This window comes from Astyanax mexicanus, chromosome 20 (genome assembly GCF_023375975.1).
Source record: "Astyanax mexicanus isolate ESR-SI-001 chromosome 20, AstMex3_surface, whole genome shotgun sequence".
Taxonomy (NCBI): Eukaryota; Metazoa; Chordata; class Actinopteri; order Characiformes; family Acestrorhamphidae; genus Astyanax; species Astyanax mexicanus.
In genome coordinates this window covers 31,312,156-31,327,565 of record NC_064427.1, presented here as the reverse complement: position 1 = coordinate 31,327,565, position 15,410 = coordinate 31,312,156, and the positions used below count along the sequence as shown (strand labels likewise).

Below are 15,410 nucleotides of genomic sequence, written 5' to 3'. Positions count from 1 at the left end.
TATTGTCTGTAGAACTATAAAGTGCTTTCATGGGGCATTGTCATGGGACACAAGTCCTGACAATAGTTCCTGTATAAAGTGTATAAAGTGCTAAAATAAAGCCTGACCAGACTTATTCTCTAGCATGTTCTTTCTCAAATTTACTGAAATCCTATTTATTCTCTTTGATTATAACCAGTTTAAATAATTAAAGCATGAGATGAAAAAATAGACCCATATATAAAAGTTAATAATAACAATAAATTCATGAAGGAGAACAAAAGACAAGAGAAAGAGAGAGAAAGAGAGAGAGAAAGAGAGAGAGAGAGAGAGAGAGAGAGACAGAGACACTTCCCGTTCCAGTTTTCACACTGCACACTGTTGTACGTAACTGGACTTTCGGATTAACAACCACAATAATCCCCTCACTGGCAACACACCAAATTAAATGCAGGGAATTTGTTAGATTGATTTGTTGGTGTCTGGGAAAAAAAAAAACATTTCTGGTACGGGAGAGAGAGAGAGAGAGAGAGAGAGAGAGAGAGAGAGAGAGAGAGAAAGCACAGAAGCCTGGAGATTGGAGATTTAGCCACAGCAGAGCAGAGCGGCAGATTAATTTGAGCACTTCTGTCAGAAGTGTGATTAGAAATACATTTCTAGCAAGCTCATCCGAGCACTTTCAGCTAACCACATTTACAGTCAGGGAATATAAGCTGCATCACAGCACATACTTCTAACACTCTGGACCACACAGGCTGTTACATTTGTTCCAGTACAAGTCAAAAATGTCTTAACATTTTATATAGACAGAATTGAATTACATTGTTCTTTTTCTATTTGTTTTTATACACTATAGTTTCATTTCTATCTTTTTATTTACTATAAATAAGTGTTAGTATTCTTAATGATCCAGTTCTTATTTTGTTTATTTTTCAGTAGTTTCCATTTACTTTTTTCCATGTACAATAGATGTTTAATTTTTCACATTTAATCACTAGCCTATATTATTTAGGGCTTAAGTTCTGTGTGGTGGGAGTTGGGACAGAGCTAAAATATACCAAAATTCACAGAACTTTAATATCAGTAGTGCTGATAAACATCAGGTTAAATTTCATTTTAAGTGTTTTATTAAATGACATAAAGCATTCAGTATCATGTATTACAATAATTCAGTTTACTAGCTACCTACTTAAAAACGCTCTGTTTTCCACCTGAAAGATATGAGCTGTACAGGGATAGAAAAGTAGCTAATGTTAGCTGATTCAACATAGTTTTAGTATTTGTTTGTTTAACCAAAAAAAACCTTACACCAGTGCTGGGTGGTATACCGGTTCTGTGGAATCAAGAATCTAGAGAAAAATGAGAACACCCCTTTATCTGAGGAGCCCCTGTTGCTGTTCCTTGCATTATGAGTTATTCAGTTCATACATGCTCAAAGTGAACAGTTCACGATTAAAGTTCACAATTTTAATTCTGAACTAGTTCAAAGTTCAGTTAATTTGACTTTTTTCATGAGATATTCAAATAAATACTTTTTTTCACACTATAAGCTAGAAATCACTATATGTTCTCTGAAACTGCTCATTGTAGACATTTGCTCATGACACTGCAATTGTGGGTTTCTTACCAGATGATGAAAATGTTCATAAGGAGAATCAGTGTCTGTCTCCGTGCATCACTTCCACTAGCCATTTTTTTTTTTATTGCAGCGCTTTCTCTCACTCTCGTCATTGGTCTCTCTCTCTCTCTCTGTATCTCTCTGTATCTCTCTCTCTCTCTCTCTCTCTGTGTATCTCTTTCTCTCTCTCTCGCACTCACGCTCCGCGCTCTCCGCGTTGTTGCCAGTATGTTATTAACTAGCCAACGTTCATTTACAGGGATGTCTGCCATTCATGACACATACTGTGAACTAATTCACGTTCAAATTCTTTATTAAAAAATGTGTTGCGTTCAGTTCAACGTTCACGAAAAATGAGCGTGTTCAATGAACAACATTGGATATATATATTTGAATCTAGTACTGTCAAAATGTTTTTCGTGGTGCACTGAAGAATTGCACAGTGCTCAAAGTCATGAAGTGCCTATGTGCATTTGTGTGCAGTCCTGGCATGCAATGGGCCTTAGATTAAATTGTAAAGAATCTCAAACAAATTACATTTTTAACAAATTACAACAAATCTAAAGCCCTCTGCAAAAAATGTTGTAAAAGCAATTTCATTATGTTTTATAAAATTCTGAAGCAACAGCAGGCCACTGCTGAAAAATGGAAAAATGCATGTAGCAGAAACCTTGTATCAAATTTCATATCCACAGAGAATCTGTCTACAAAGCATATTGTGCTACTATGTGTCTGACAGGCTGCTCTAATGAGGGCTTGCATGTCTAAAAGGTGCATAAATCACCACTCTCAAACTCCCCAGCTCCCAACAGCAATGACACTCTTAACTTTGGCAGATTCTGAGTCAGGAAGGCCCAGTCGTTTCTGAGGAGATAAACAATAGAAACTGAGCAGATAAAAAAAAAAATATTGTCAGAAATGCAGCCATATGGTTTAATTTCTTAGTTGCTTTTTTGACTTCCACTTCAGCAGAAATGAAAATAATAAATAAATAAATAAATAAATAATGCACCATGAGCTTTTAATGATTCTCTGCTAACGGAACTATTTATTTCTAACCCATTTAGCATCCCGGTTACTGTAGACTGTAATCTGCCACAGTTCTACTAAGAAAAACACTCAGCAAAGCCCAGAGAACCAGATCCATATTTAAACAAGACAGCAGGCCGGTGCACAGAGCATCTGGAAAGCACTGTTTCGCAATATAAACACAGATGCAAAAAGCGACAGTTATGTTAAGCCACAAAGTCAGCCACCCTGCCTCAAATCCAGGCCCCATATGTCACACCTCCTGTAGGCCCTGCGAGGACACACGCAAAGCTCGGCCTGTGCTGAGACGCGCAGCGACAGAGGTGTCAGTGGGATCAAAAATCTGTGGTTTAGGGAGCAAATAATTCCGGGGCCAGTTCGCATTTCAGTATTTGTTGTGGAAATATGAGAACACAGCCACAGAAACCACAGTTTCTTGCTGTACCCAGGACTGTATTACATGAACAAAACATCCCTGCAGCTCTACTGCAGCATACTGAATTACAATCTATCTTGAAATTAGAAGTGAGAATGGAAGAATTCCAAGAAATTCATAATTTGCTTTGAAGTGATGTTTTGTGTTTTTTAATACAGCAAAAATAACAAGTGCCTGGAAATGCAGAAAAACTTTCAAACTTACTGCCAATAATTATTCTTCTTTAATTCCTTCTTTGGTCACTGAGCTTTTTAGGCTGTGTAGCAGCTATGGTTTAAGCTGAACCAGCCCGCTTGCTAGCTTCCATGCTGCAGCACTGCTCGCATGCTGTTGTGTACCGTACTGGCAACCTCGAGGGTGGAGTTAGCGTTGGGGAATGAGAAGCAGGTGAGGTCAGAGGCCAAAACAAACACAGATACCCATGAAGCACTGCACAATGCAAAAATCTGCCAGCGCTTTAACTCAGCATATTTCCTTAATATAAAAAAAACACATCCTGATCAGTTTATCAATTACTACTGAAAATATAGAGTTCATTGTGAGTGAGGGACGGGGGACACGCCCCCCCAGCTGTCATACATCCAAACTTCCATGTTAAAATATGGTTGTATAAGTAATGTCTGCTGTTGTTTTTCCAATGTTGAAACGATGTTGAAATAAAATTGAATGAAAAATGGTTTTGCAAACATTGAAATTTTAACACTGAATCAACATAATGTCCTCAACCTTCTGCCTTTTAAATGAGCCATTTACGTTTACATTTCATCACAGTACAATAAAAAAAAGAAACGGTTGGGTGGAGGGATGAAAAAGTGATTTTACTTCCATTTGCAGTAATTGCATTTTAAATAAGAGAGAGAATAAAAATAAAATTGTTAATTTTTCATCAAGGCATACAGTTCTTTTTGAGCATCCCAAAATGTGAGCTATGGTTTATTAAAAGTTGAACGTACAACGTTGAAATGAAGTTGCCATATCAATGGTGATGCACTTTTCAAAATTATGCAAATAACTGATGGCTGGAGCCAACAGGAAATATGTGAACAAACTATTGAACAAACAGCATTATGAATACTGAGGAACTCACCAGACAGATCATAGAGTTAACGTTGTGGAGAAGTTTGAAGCTTCTTTAGCACTACTTTTTTTTACACTTTATGTGTAATGTACTATGAAAAGTCAGGTAGACATTGCCTTAGGTTTATGTAGGGTGACCAAACACCCGTATTTCCCAGGACATGTCCGTATTTCATGTCCTGTCAACACTTACAGTAACCGTGAGGTCCTGGTTTACCAAAAATGAAAATATGGTCACCCTAGTTTAGGAAATAGTTATCTGTCCTCTTGCACAAAATTTACTCCTTTTACTCCAGATTATCTGACTCAAATTAGCTCAAATTTGCTGGGACTACAATATGCAAAATACCAAAGCCACAATCAAAAACTGAAAAATGCAACCAAATTAGCTACATAATTCAATCCATTAGAAATGCGTGAGGATTCTGCTTTGGTGAGATGAGAGTAAAGCTGTTTGGAGGTCAGAACCTTATTGCATTTGCAGCAGAACACAAGCAGCCATTCTGCCTTCAACAATATGAGCATGTCTGCAGCCAGAAGCCTGAGCCATCGCAGACAGAGAGAGAAAGACAGAGAGAAAGAGCATTCATTTGCATTTAAATACAGCCCAATGACATCCATCTAGCCGCTTTTCCCGCGAACGCTCGGCTGGTCCAGAAAACTCAGTGTGCAGGATGTGCTTCACATATCAACAGCCAGCAGTAAACACGGGGCTATCACTGTTTACCCGAGACTCTGCGGAAACTTTAATGTGCTACACGAATAAAAGTCCAAGCGTTGTTTACTTTCAATGAACAAACCCAAACTAGAAGAGACAAGCACCAAATGTGACTAGCAAAGACTGCAATTTATGCAAATCCCCTGCTCTTGGAGAATCGTGGGAGATACAATGGTGGTAACAAAATAAATAAATAAATAAATAAATAAATAAATACATAAATAAAAGCAAAGAACACAATAAAAAAAGCTAATTTCAACAAGTACTAAATAACACACTTTCTAGCGCCATTGTGAGCCTGATTCTGACTCAAGCAACAACATTTCTCCATTATAGACAAAGTTCAAAATGTAATTTAAATAATTTCTACTCAACTTACAGTGCAGCAAAACTCCTCTGGTCTCCATGGACATGTTGAGTGGAGTGTGCTCACTGAAGCAGTACAATCCTGCGAGTGTGTATGCAACCGTGTGTGTGTGTGTGTGTGTGTGTGTGTGTGTGTGTGTGTGTGTTTGTGTGCCAGATGCCTGAGCTAGCAGCATGTGAGCAGCCCGCTCTTAATCCTCCCAGAGGCCTCCTGTTCCCTACAATTCAGACAATGACCTTACGCCCGACATGGGCACACACATACACAGCATTGTGCTGATCTTTAGTTCAGATGCTCCATCTGCGGATGCACTTAATATGGTTAGAATGATGAAGCCCTCTTCATTCGTCTTCATCCCCAGGCTCATATAAACACGCATGGGAACTAGAGCGAGGCTGCAACTGGTGCTTCGAATGTCTGTTTAACTCCAAACTTAACTAGACTTATTACCTCAAGGTACAGATGCATGAAGACAGAACCTATTGATAAACTGTCTGGAAATTTCTGCAAAAAAAAACTAATTTAAAGAGATGCAAATAAAATGATTTAGAGAGGTTTGGTGTGAAATGATCCATTCTAGAGAACTTTATTGATTCATAATTGTTTAAAACAGTGGAATAGTAACCTGTAGACATTTGCACATCCGGAAAAAAAGTCTGATCATAGCATAACCTTCTTTTCGTTTGAGTTTATAAACTACCAAAATGTTTTAATGTAAGACTCATAAGTTATGAGCAAAAGGAAAACAAAAGACACCTCAGTTTGAGTTGGCAAATGAATCCCCTTTTAAGATACATAAACCCCCCTAAAATATGCGTCCATTCTAATTGTAAAAACGTTTTGGCATTCCTTTGACTGTTTCAGGCTCAAACTCCAAACATACAAAACATATCTGTAGAATGTGTAAAACTAACGCACCTCTAATGAAGGTAGAACAGTAAAGCCTTCAAACGCAACTAACTGGATTTCCCTCTTGAGAGTGCATCACTCAGCCCTGTACCTTGAGTATCAGGGCATAACAAAGTGAACAAACATCACCACAACCACACAAAACAAAAGCAAACAGAAAAGACCACATTTTACAGTCGAAAAGCTAAAGGAATCTTTTTTTTTTTTTTAAAGCAAGCAGTTCCTTTCAATTTTACAAGCAATTTTAGACATTCCTGCTCTTCCAACCAGTTTATGAGCACTTTCAACCAATGTGTGTCAATGTATTAGAGGGGGCCGGTAGTGGGCTCTAAGTGTATTTCAAGTGGCAGCTCAGAAAATACATCAATTTTACACAGAGTTCCCCATACCCTTGGTGTCTAAAGAGAATTTTTGTCCAACTGTGCTCAACAAGGACTTTTTTTTTGTAATTAACTACACTGAGTGTAAATGAAGATTGATATCAGCCCTGAAGCAAACACTTTAACCAAAAACCATCATAGCACCCCATACCAGTTTAACCATCCTCCAATAATGCAATCCTGCAGTGATCACTATTCACAGCCATGACTAATGATGCCATGGCAGCCACAAAAATGAAAAAAAAAAAAACCTGCACAAAGATCCACCGCTGCACAGCTTAAACTTTAGCAAATGCATCAAACTGCAGATTTGCTTGGTACTAATAATATTGGTCTGAAGAGACAATACGTCCCTGTGGCTGGCTGACTATGGTCACGTCAAAGACAATGAGATCCTTTATGAAAGAAAACACATTAATCTCCATGAAATCATGAGGCTGCGTGCCTTGCGACGTATGCAGCATCCTGCCCAGACCTTTTGTGCTTTGCTAACTGAAAAAAAGCTGCACCAGAACAGCTGCTCAATAAAGAGCAAGCAATCTAATGCAATGCTTTCTAAATGTGGAGTCCAATTTTATTAAAATCCAAACAAAACAAAACAATATAAAATCCCACTGGACATTTTTATTCCTTAACTGTTGCTTCTTTAGCCTGACATTAACTTTCCAACATCTTTTCACCTGTCAGGGTTGTTGCAGATGCAAATGCAAGTAATTTTTTACAAAAAACAGAAAAACACAATAACAAAACAGAAATAAAACGAAATAAAACTAGCTAACCAAACCATAGAAACAATGAAAACACAAAGACTAGGAACTAAGGAAAATCACCAACCCAGCAGACATAGAAACGTATAGGAACCAAAAAAAGAAAATAGGAAACGCTGGGGTATAAATACAGACACAAGGTGGGAAAGGAAACTAGGAACACCTGAAGACAGGTGAGGGGGGGGAGCATTGGAGGAACACAGAGGACCACATGGGGCATGACACAGGCACAGAGGAGGAAAGATAAACAAAAAGAGAGAGACCAGTAAAATCACGGAGACACTTAATTTAATTTAATTCCTAACTGTTTCATGTTCTGGTAAAATTTCCTTGATAACTGATCTACCATTGAACATATTGCAGGGTGAATTCCTATCATTATATAAAGCAATTTGATTGTTATATTGTTGCAGGTGAGAAATATGATTATATAGTACTGTTATCATGTTAAATTTGGCTTTTCTGACAAACAAAATGTTTTTCTTTGCATACAATGAAAATCACTTGCATTTAAGGAACACTGACCAGCTATATGTTTATTACACAATTATACATGTTAAATTTGATAGAAGAACAGAAAGAAATCTGTCATTAATACTGACAAAATACTGTGATATATACAGAAAAAGGTTTGGACACAACTTCTCATTTAAATTTTTTATTTTTGAATTTTTCTACATTGTAAATTAATACTGAATTGATATGAATATAAAGGAACACATAAGAAATCATTTAGTAACTTAAAAGTGTTAAACAAACCAAAATACATTTAGGTGGCTCCTATCTGGGGTTCACTTGAGGTGTCTGGGGTTGGTAATGCTGATAAACTTATCCTGTGCAACAGAGGTGGTCCTTCCTCTTGGGCTTCCTTTCCTGGGGTGGTCCTGATGAGTGCCAGTTTCATCATAACGTTTGATGTTTTTTTTGCTACTGCACTTGAGGGTACTGTCAAAGTTCTGATTGACTCGTATTTCTGAGGATTTTCTTTTACTATCTACTGCAGACAGTGGAGGCTAAAGAACAGTTTCATGTACAGCATCATATACAACTCAGAGAGACCTATAGTATTTCACAAAGAACAAGAAAAAGTGGATTTTAGGTAACCTTTAAATAATGAAAAACTGGTGTTGGATATTGTGTTATTTTAATGTATATTATGTTCATGTTTTGAACAACCCTAGAACAGGAAAGGTTGGGGCATTATGAAATATTCAAAGACATTCAAAGACACTGTGTTTCTTACATTGACTTTTATTTGATTGCAGACTGCACAATCCAAAAATATATATTTATTGTATGTAAAAAAGAAAAAAAATAATATATAAAAGCATGGGAAATGTTTGAAATCTTATTGAAAAACAATGTACCTCAAAGAAAAATTAAAAGTTATTTAATTCAAGAAATCAGGTGGAATGTCTAATCTGAACTCCTGTGATCGCTGATCCTTCAGACAGCACTGCATCAAGGATCATAATTCTAAAATCTTTACCATAACGTCAAACCTATAAAAATTGAATTGCTGTACATGAGATCTAACTCTATTGGAAAATGAATGTCTAAAATGTGAAACTCCTGTTCTAAGATATGTGTGTGTTTGTGTGTGTGTGGTCTAGGCAGGACGGTAATCTCCTGTGTTAGTGGAGGCAGAGTTTACCCAGGGTTAGTATTACAGAGGTGGGCACGGTGAGAGGATTATTCTCCTGGCAAAGATGGGACAGCAGGATGTAGGCCAGCACGCATGCCAAACTCCTCACTGTGTTACAACCTACCAGCACACCCAGTAAAATTGCACCAAAACCAGTGGGAAACATTAAAAGAAAAAATAAATTTATCAACCAAAAATAAGCTTCACAAGCTAATAAACACATTATAAACATTATTATTAATATTAATACTTAATATACTGGACTCTTTTTATCCCAGCAAATTAATCCAGATTAACAACACATTCAGCAACAACTGCTAACAAGAGCCTTCCTAGAAAGTCAGTGCTACTCTAGAATCTGCTTATTTAGGCAAGTGTGATTTGCTAATTGGTTGATTTAAAGAGCTAGACAGCATGCTTCACTATGAACACTGCCAAACATCAGCTAGAGGGCTCCCAATGTTTTTTTGTTTTTGTTTTTTGGAACGTCTTGCACGCCTGAAAAGCAGGAATGAATGTACATTAAATAAATGAAATGACAGTTGACAAAATAAAACATGAAATGTCTTGAATTTTATCTGTCTGTAATTAAATAAAAATCAGAGTAAATGTAAACAACACTGCATTTTTTTCTATATTTTTTATATCATCTTCCAGACTATCCCAACCTCTTCTTGTTTTGCTAGTAATTCTATTTTCATATGCATTGTGCATTTTTCAGGCTGTTACAATTCTATGCTCAATTTGTACAAATAACTAATACACATACATTTAATTTTAAAACTAATTGTCTCATTTGGTAAAGCAAAATGCTTTGATAACCTCAAAAAGCTAGCTCAGCCAATAGGATTGCTGATAACATAAAAACAACACTTAAACCAGACAATGGTGCTGTTTTGGCCAAAACCAAAAACAGAAAAAATTATAATAATAGTAATAATGTCACAGACTAAAGAATGAGAAAACTGATATAAACCTTAATAAACAAACTAGATAAATAAAGCAAAACAGAAACACGGGTAACAATAGCGCAAAACAAGAACAAATAACAAACAAGAGTAGGAATAACTAAATTCCACAGACCAGAACAAAGATTAAACAAAACTAACTAAATACTGGATAAACAGTAGGATCTAACATCAAACATCTGATTAGGAACACAAAGCAAACACACAGCACACATAGCACACAAAAGACTCGAGCAGGAACAGTCAAACAAAGGGGATTATGTACACAAAGAGGGTGAGGAACACCAGGGGAAGGAATCAAGAGGGCGGGTTTAAAAATGAGACAGGAAGGATTACAGATGACAGGGCGGGGCTTAGACAGAGACAAGGCCAAAAACAAAACAGAGCCATTTGCTGAAGGAGCACATGAGGAGAAAATCAAAACAAGAGAACAGAGGACAGGAGCAGGAAGGACCAAAAAAAGGAAAAACACAAAACAGACACAGGCTAAGGTGCAACAAATAATTTGGCCAAAGCCAAATATCGCATACCAAACTTATACAAAACACAGTATACAAAACAAAAGTTTTTCTGAAGGTTTTTATTCATAATTTTCACCACTGAATGAATTACATCACCTTAATGTATGGATTTTCAACAAAAAAAGCCATTAACTATAAAGCTATTGAACACAAAATATTTTTAACATCCCAGCAGACAAACCAACAAAATACGTCTACCTCATATTTAATAGGTTTACCTCAGCAATTTTGATAGCTAGCTACCTCACAAGTCCAATTTGAATCATAAAAGTACCTCAGTAGTGCTGCTTAAGTCACATGTGAGTAAAATGCACACAGAGAAAGGCAGTCTGTCTTTTGATAAACAAAGAAATGCTAAAGCTAAATTAGCATGGCTAGTGTTACTATCCTAGCTCTATACAGCTCATATATTTAAGATGGAAAACAGAGTAAACTGAAAACAAGAATGCTAAGTGAGGCTATTTCATTTATTTCACTTTATTTCATTTAATTTCGGTGTGTGGAGTGTAAAATAAACTTAAAACTGATGTTTTTCGTCTCTTTTCCACACTGTACATAGTAGGAATTTTGCAGTGCTCAGGAGACTAGGGCAGAGGGAGTCGTGGGCCTGCAATATGACACTGCATTATGACTGAATAAATTAATCATTGTTCAGTATAAGTTATTTGGTCTTTTCGCTTTTAAGTTGCCAAATATTTGGTGCATTACTAGATAATATCTTTACTTCCTAAACACATAGCCACACATAGCCCAAACATATATGCACTGAGATAGATTATACTGGGTTCCAACTGCAGTGCATACAGAAGCTGCTGGTTCTCAGGCACATTAAAACTGCCTTAAGGACACTTGTGCATTTCTGCAGCTCCCTCTCCTGGTTTGCCCTGGAGGTCAGTGTAAGTGAGCTACTCTTGAGGAGGCACTCATGTTTTCCTATTCCCTGCTATCAGTTTTAAGAGCGGCCGGATTTCTAAGCCACAAATTCAGCAAAGACGAAGAATGCACAGGACATAGAACGAGAATTTATCCTCTGTGTTTCCAAGGCAACCACAATGTAGAACTGGAAAAAGATTTACATTCGAAATCAACACATCAGCCTAAGCATGATCCTCTGTCTCTCTCTTACACAGAGGCTGAAGTTCAGCAGTTTCTCGGCTCTTATGTAACAGGTGGGTGGAGTGGGCTTGTGGCACTAATCTCAGCTCTTCTCCAGGGAGAGATTATACCAGCTTCTTTTGCTGTCCACCAATTTGCGCACACACACACATACACACACAAACACATACATCACAAACAACCTCCAGCTCGAGCACATTCATAAAACTGTTCCATCTCTGATCTCTGATCCCTCACTCCTCTGCAGACACAGTCCTTAAACTGCATACATATCATACATATATAACTTGCAACAATACAACGAGCAACAAAAACAGCACAGAACCAACTGTTTCGGAAAAAAGATTTAGAAGATCTTGTGAGACTTTCGAATCATCATACACCATCGTTCAAAATGCACAAAAGACATGTACTAATTCTCTTAAATAATCATGAGTGTGTCACTTGCCACACATTCCCTTTAAGAGCCAGGTGAGCTCTGACTTTGGCGCATTCGCATCTTAACAGCGTAGCGCTTTTGTGCACCTCAGCAGAAAATACTGACCTGTGCGTTCACACTGTGAAGGTGCGCCAGCAGCTAATTTAAGGGAAAAGCAATGATATTGTATTTTTTATTCTGTTTGTTGTTAATGTAAAAGTCAGGTTTGCTCAATGCAGCGTGTCTGTGTGTGTGTTTAACTGGCAACCTATGAGTGATTTACTTAGTACTGCTTTTTAATGCCTAGTAACGCTTATTAAAAATGGTTACATAGTAATGCTTATTAATACATTCTTTTAAAATGTGGCAATGTTGTCATGTTGTTACATAAGTGAGTAGGGATGGACATAAGTGCAGAAATATATATTTAATAAAATAAACTAACTAATAAACTAACAAACAAACATGATAAACAAAAGTATTACTGAAAACAAACTGAAAGCAAACGTATAGGGAAACGTAAAACAAAATTAAACAATACAAAAATAACTAAACTATGAAAACTAGACAAGGAATACAAAACTCAAAAAGACTAAACTAGAAAACAGGAACCTAACTACAAGCAGCATGAGACACAAAACAAACCTGACAAGACTACGGACACCAAACAAACCAACAAAAGACTAGACAAAGAAGGCTTGAAACAAAGGGGCTTATATACACGAGGAGGGAACAGGAAACTGGAAACACCTGGGGATCAATCAAGAGGGGGCGGGGTTACAAATAAGACACAAGGTGAGAACACTAATTGCTAGGGCAGGGCTAGGGCAGAGCTAGGGCGGAGACAGGTACAAAAACACAACAGTAGCACATGGCTGGAAACACATGCCAGGAAAACAGAGGGGCAGGAGCGCGAGACACAAAGGGAGAAACACAAGACAGACATGGGCTAAGCTGTGACACATGTCATGTTGACAAACACAGATCTGAGATGTGAGGTCAGATTTGTCAACTCTCATTTAGAAACATTTGGGGACAAAACATTCTGATCTCAGATCAGCTGTTTGCACTTTCCTTGGTGCAGACCTAAATGTGCAAAAAGAATCGTGATTTTTACAAAACCGTGTGACGTAACAAAACCTGTTTTGTGACAGTCACATGGATTTTTTCATTTTGATACAGACTTTGAAGAAATGTATCAACATACTGTGATTCAAACGATTTACTTTGAATCTGAGCTTCGAGTTTGATAGCACTACAAATAGAATTATTTTTGTTTCTCTCGTGTAAAAGAGTTAACACATTACCATTACCAGCAAAAAAATAAACCAATATAAGTGTTGACATTTTATATTGTTCTGCACCTTCTTTACTGGTATGTACACACATTTATTAACACAGTACTTGCACTTATAACCGTAGGGTTTCTTTAAAAAAGATAATGAGTGTAAGTGTGGTTAATCTGAGAAGGTTGGGAACACAATGATACCTGCAACATAATCATTACAGTAGACTACTACTGCTAGGTTAACGTGTTCACTGTTTACCCAGTGAACAGAATTCTGGGTAAGTGCATGAAGGCAGTGGCTAAATCTTAGGGTGTACTTTGTGCATGCATACTGGTAGCCCACAAGATCAACATTATTCTGAGTAGAAAGCAGTTAAGTAATTACATTTCCTGAGGCATTAAAAGTTGATATTTTACAGACAGACCGAGACAACTAACAGAAGACCAGAAGAGTCTTATTCACTGAATATCCTCTATCAAAGAGCCCACATGCGCATTTCCATATTAGAAGTGGTCGCTTTAGATCAGAGAGCTAAATTGCCGACGCTCTTCCACCAAGATGGCTCAAAAGTGACAGGAAAAGTGTTCTGCTTCTCTTGCGTCTGACAAAGCAGCTGTGATGGCCTTCCAGTGCTAACCCCACTTAACGCGCTGGAGCTATCATATGAGCTTTTGGATTTATGACAGGATTCAATTGTGACTGTCTCATAGCGTTCTGGCAAAAATAGCAATTATTGAGCATCATTAAGTGCTGGATGTGGTCTGACTCACAGATTCATTCTCAGATCCTTTTCGAAAAAACTGAAACATTCTGAATCACAGCTTATTAGACAAATGTTTCCAACAGGTCTGTAGCATCCAAGCTCATTTTAGTGTTTGTTCCATTAACTGGGTATTCAAATAAGGCACATAGTTAAAAAGAAGGTTTCAATTGTAAAATTACCACAAAAAAAAAAGCTGCGATGAGAGTGATGATCCTCATTATTAGCATAGTCTGCTTATGATATACAGTAAATTCATAGATTGATGCTTTAAATTCTTGGTCAAATACATACACACATTTTAGTTATATATATATATATATATAGTTTAGCCTGAAGGTTTGTTTTATTATAGTTAAATGTAAAACGTTTAAGCCTAATGCTACTAATCATTGGTCTAAAGCTATACAGTTTAATCTAGTGGATTAAATTTGTGGTTATATTTTATAAATTTGATTGTAATGCTATAAATCCTAGTGTTATACATTTTTGGCTAATGCTATACATTTTAGTCTATTACAATAAATCTGTGGCCTCTCTAAAGCAGGGGTGTCCAAACTTTCTTTTTTGGGGGCCAGAAGGAGAAATATATTTGAAGTCACGGGCCACAGACTCTATAATAAAACAAATAATGAAATATACCACTTTAAGTAATACATTTCCCTGATTACTTCCATTTACACACCATTTTACTTGACTTACTATCTTTATCTATCTTTGACAGTGTTGTGTAAATCGACAATCAATTTTTTCAAATTGATGTTTAATTTCACGATATATAAAACTCCAATTACAGCAACTTTTAGACTCTTTTGCCCGTTTTTCTGCGCTACAACTGAACACTCTCGCCACTTTTAGACTCTTTGGCCTGTTTTTCTGCGCTACAACTGCGCAACCTCTCCACTTTTGGACTCTTTGGTCAGTTTTTTCTGCACTACAATTGCGCACCCTCTCCGCTTTTAGACTCTTTGGCCCGTTTTTCTGCGCTAGAAATGCGCACCCTCTCCGCTTTTAGACTCTTTGGCCCGTTTTTCTGCGCTAGAAATGCGCACTCTCTCTGCTTTTAGACTCTTTGGCCCGTTTTTCTGCACTAGAAATGCGCACTCTCTCCGCTTTTAAACTCTTTGGCCCGTTTTTCTGCGCTTCAACTTCACTCTCTCCGCTTTTAGACTCTTTGGCCCGTTTCTGACACCTAGTGTTCAAACTTTGAATCTCACATTATAAAAACCTGCGTAACAGCGGGCCAACTTTCATTCCATTTCTAAAATACGGGTTGTAGTTTGGACACCCCCTGCTCTAAAGTTTCTCTAAATATGATTCTGATTTTAAAATTTATAAGAAATGTATTAAGCTTCTAGGTCTAACCTCTTAAATGTCTGGTCTAGTGTAGGGGTGCTGAAAAATATAGATATT

General features: G+C 37.2%; 1 protein-coding gene across 23 annotated transcripts in view; it reads right to left on the bottom strand.

Moving 5' to 3' along the window:
• The window catches only part of dlg2 (discs, large homolog 2 (Drosophila)), a 440,002-nt gene that overhangs the window by 402,912 nt on the left and 21,680 nt on the right, over window positions 1-15,410 (bottom strand). The window contains exon 1 of one of the 23 annotated variants that reach the window (XM_049468853.1): window positions 5,237-5,334. The exons of the other annotated variants lie outside the window; for them this stretch is intronic. Coding sequence (XP_049324810.1) covers window positions 5,237-5,270 — 34 coding nt within the window. The 5' untranslated portion in view covers window positions 5,271-5,334. Of the gene's footprint in view, window positions 1-5,236; window positions 5,335-15,410 lie in introns of those variants that run through there. 23 annotated transcript variants of the gene reach the window in all.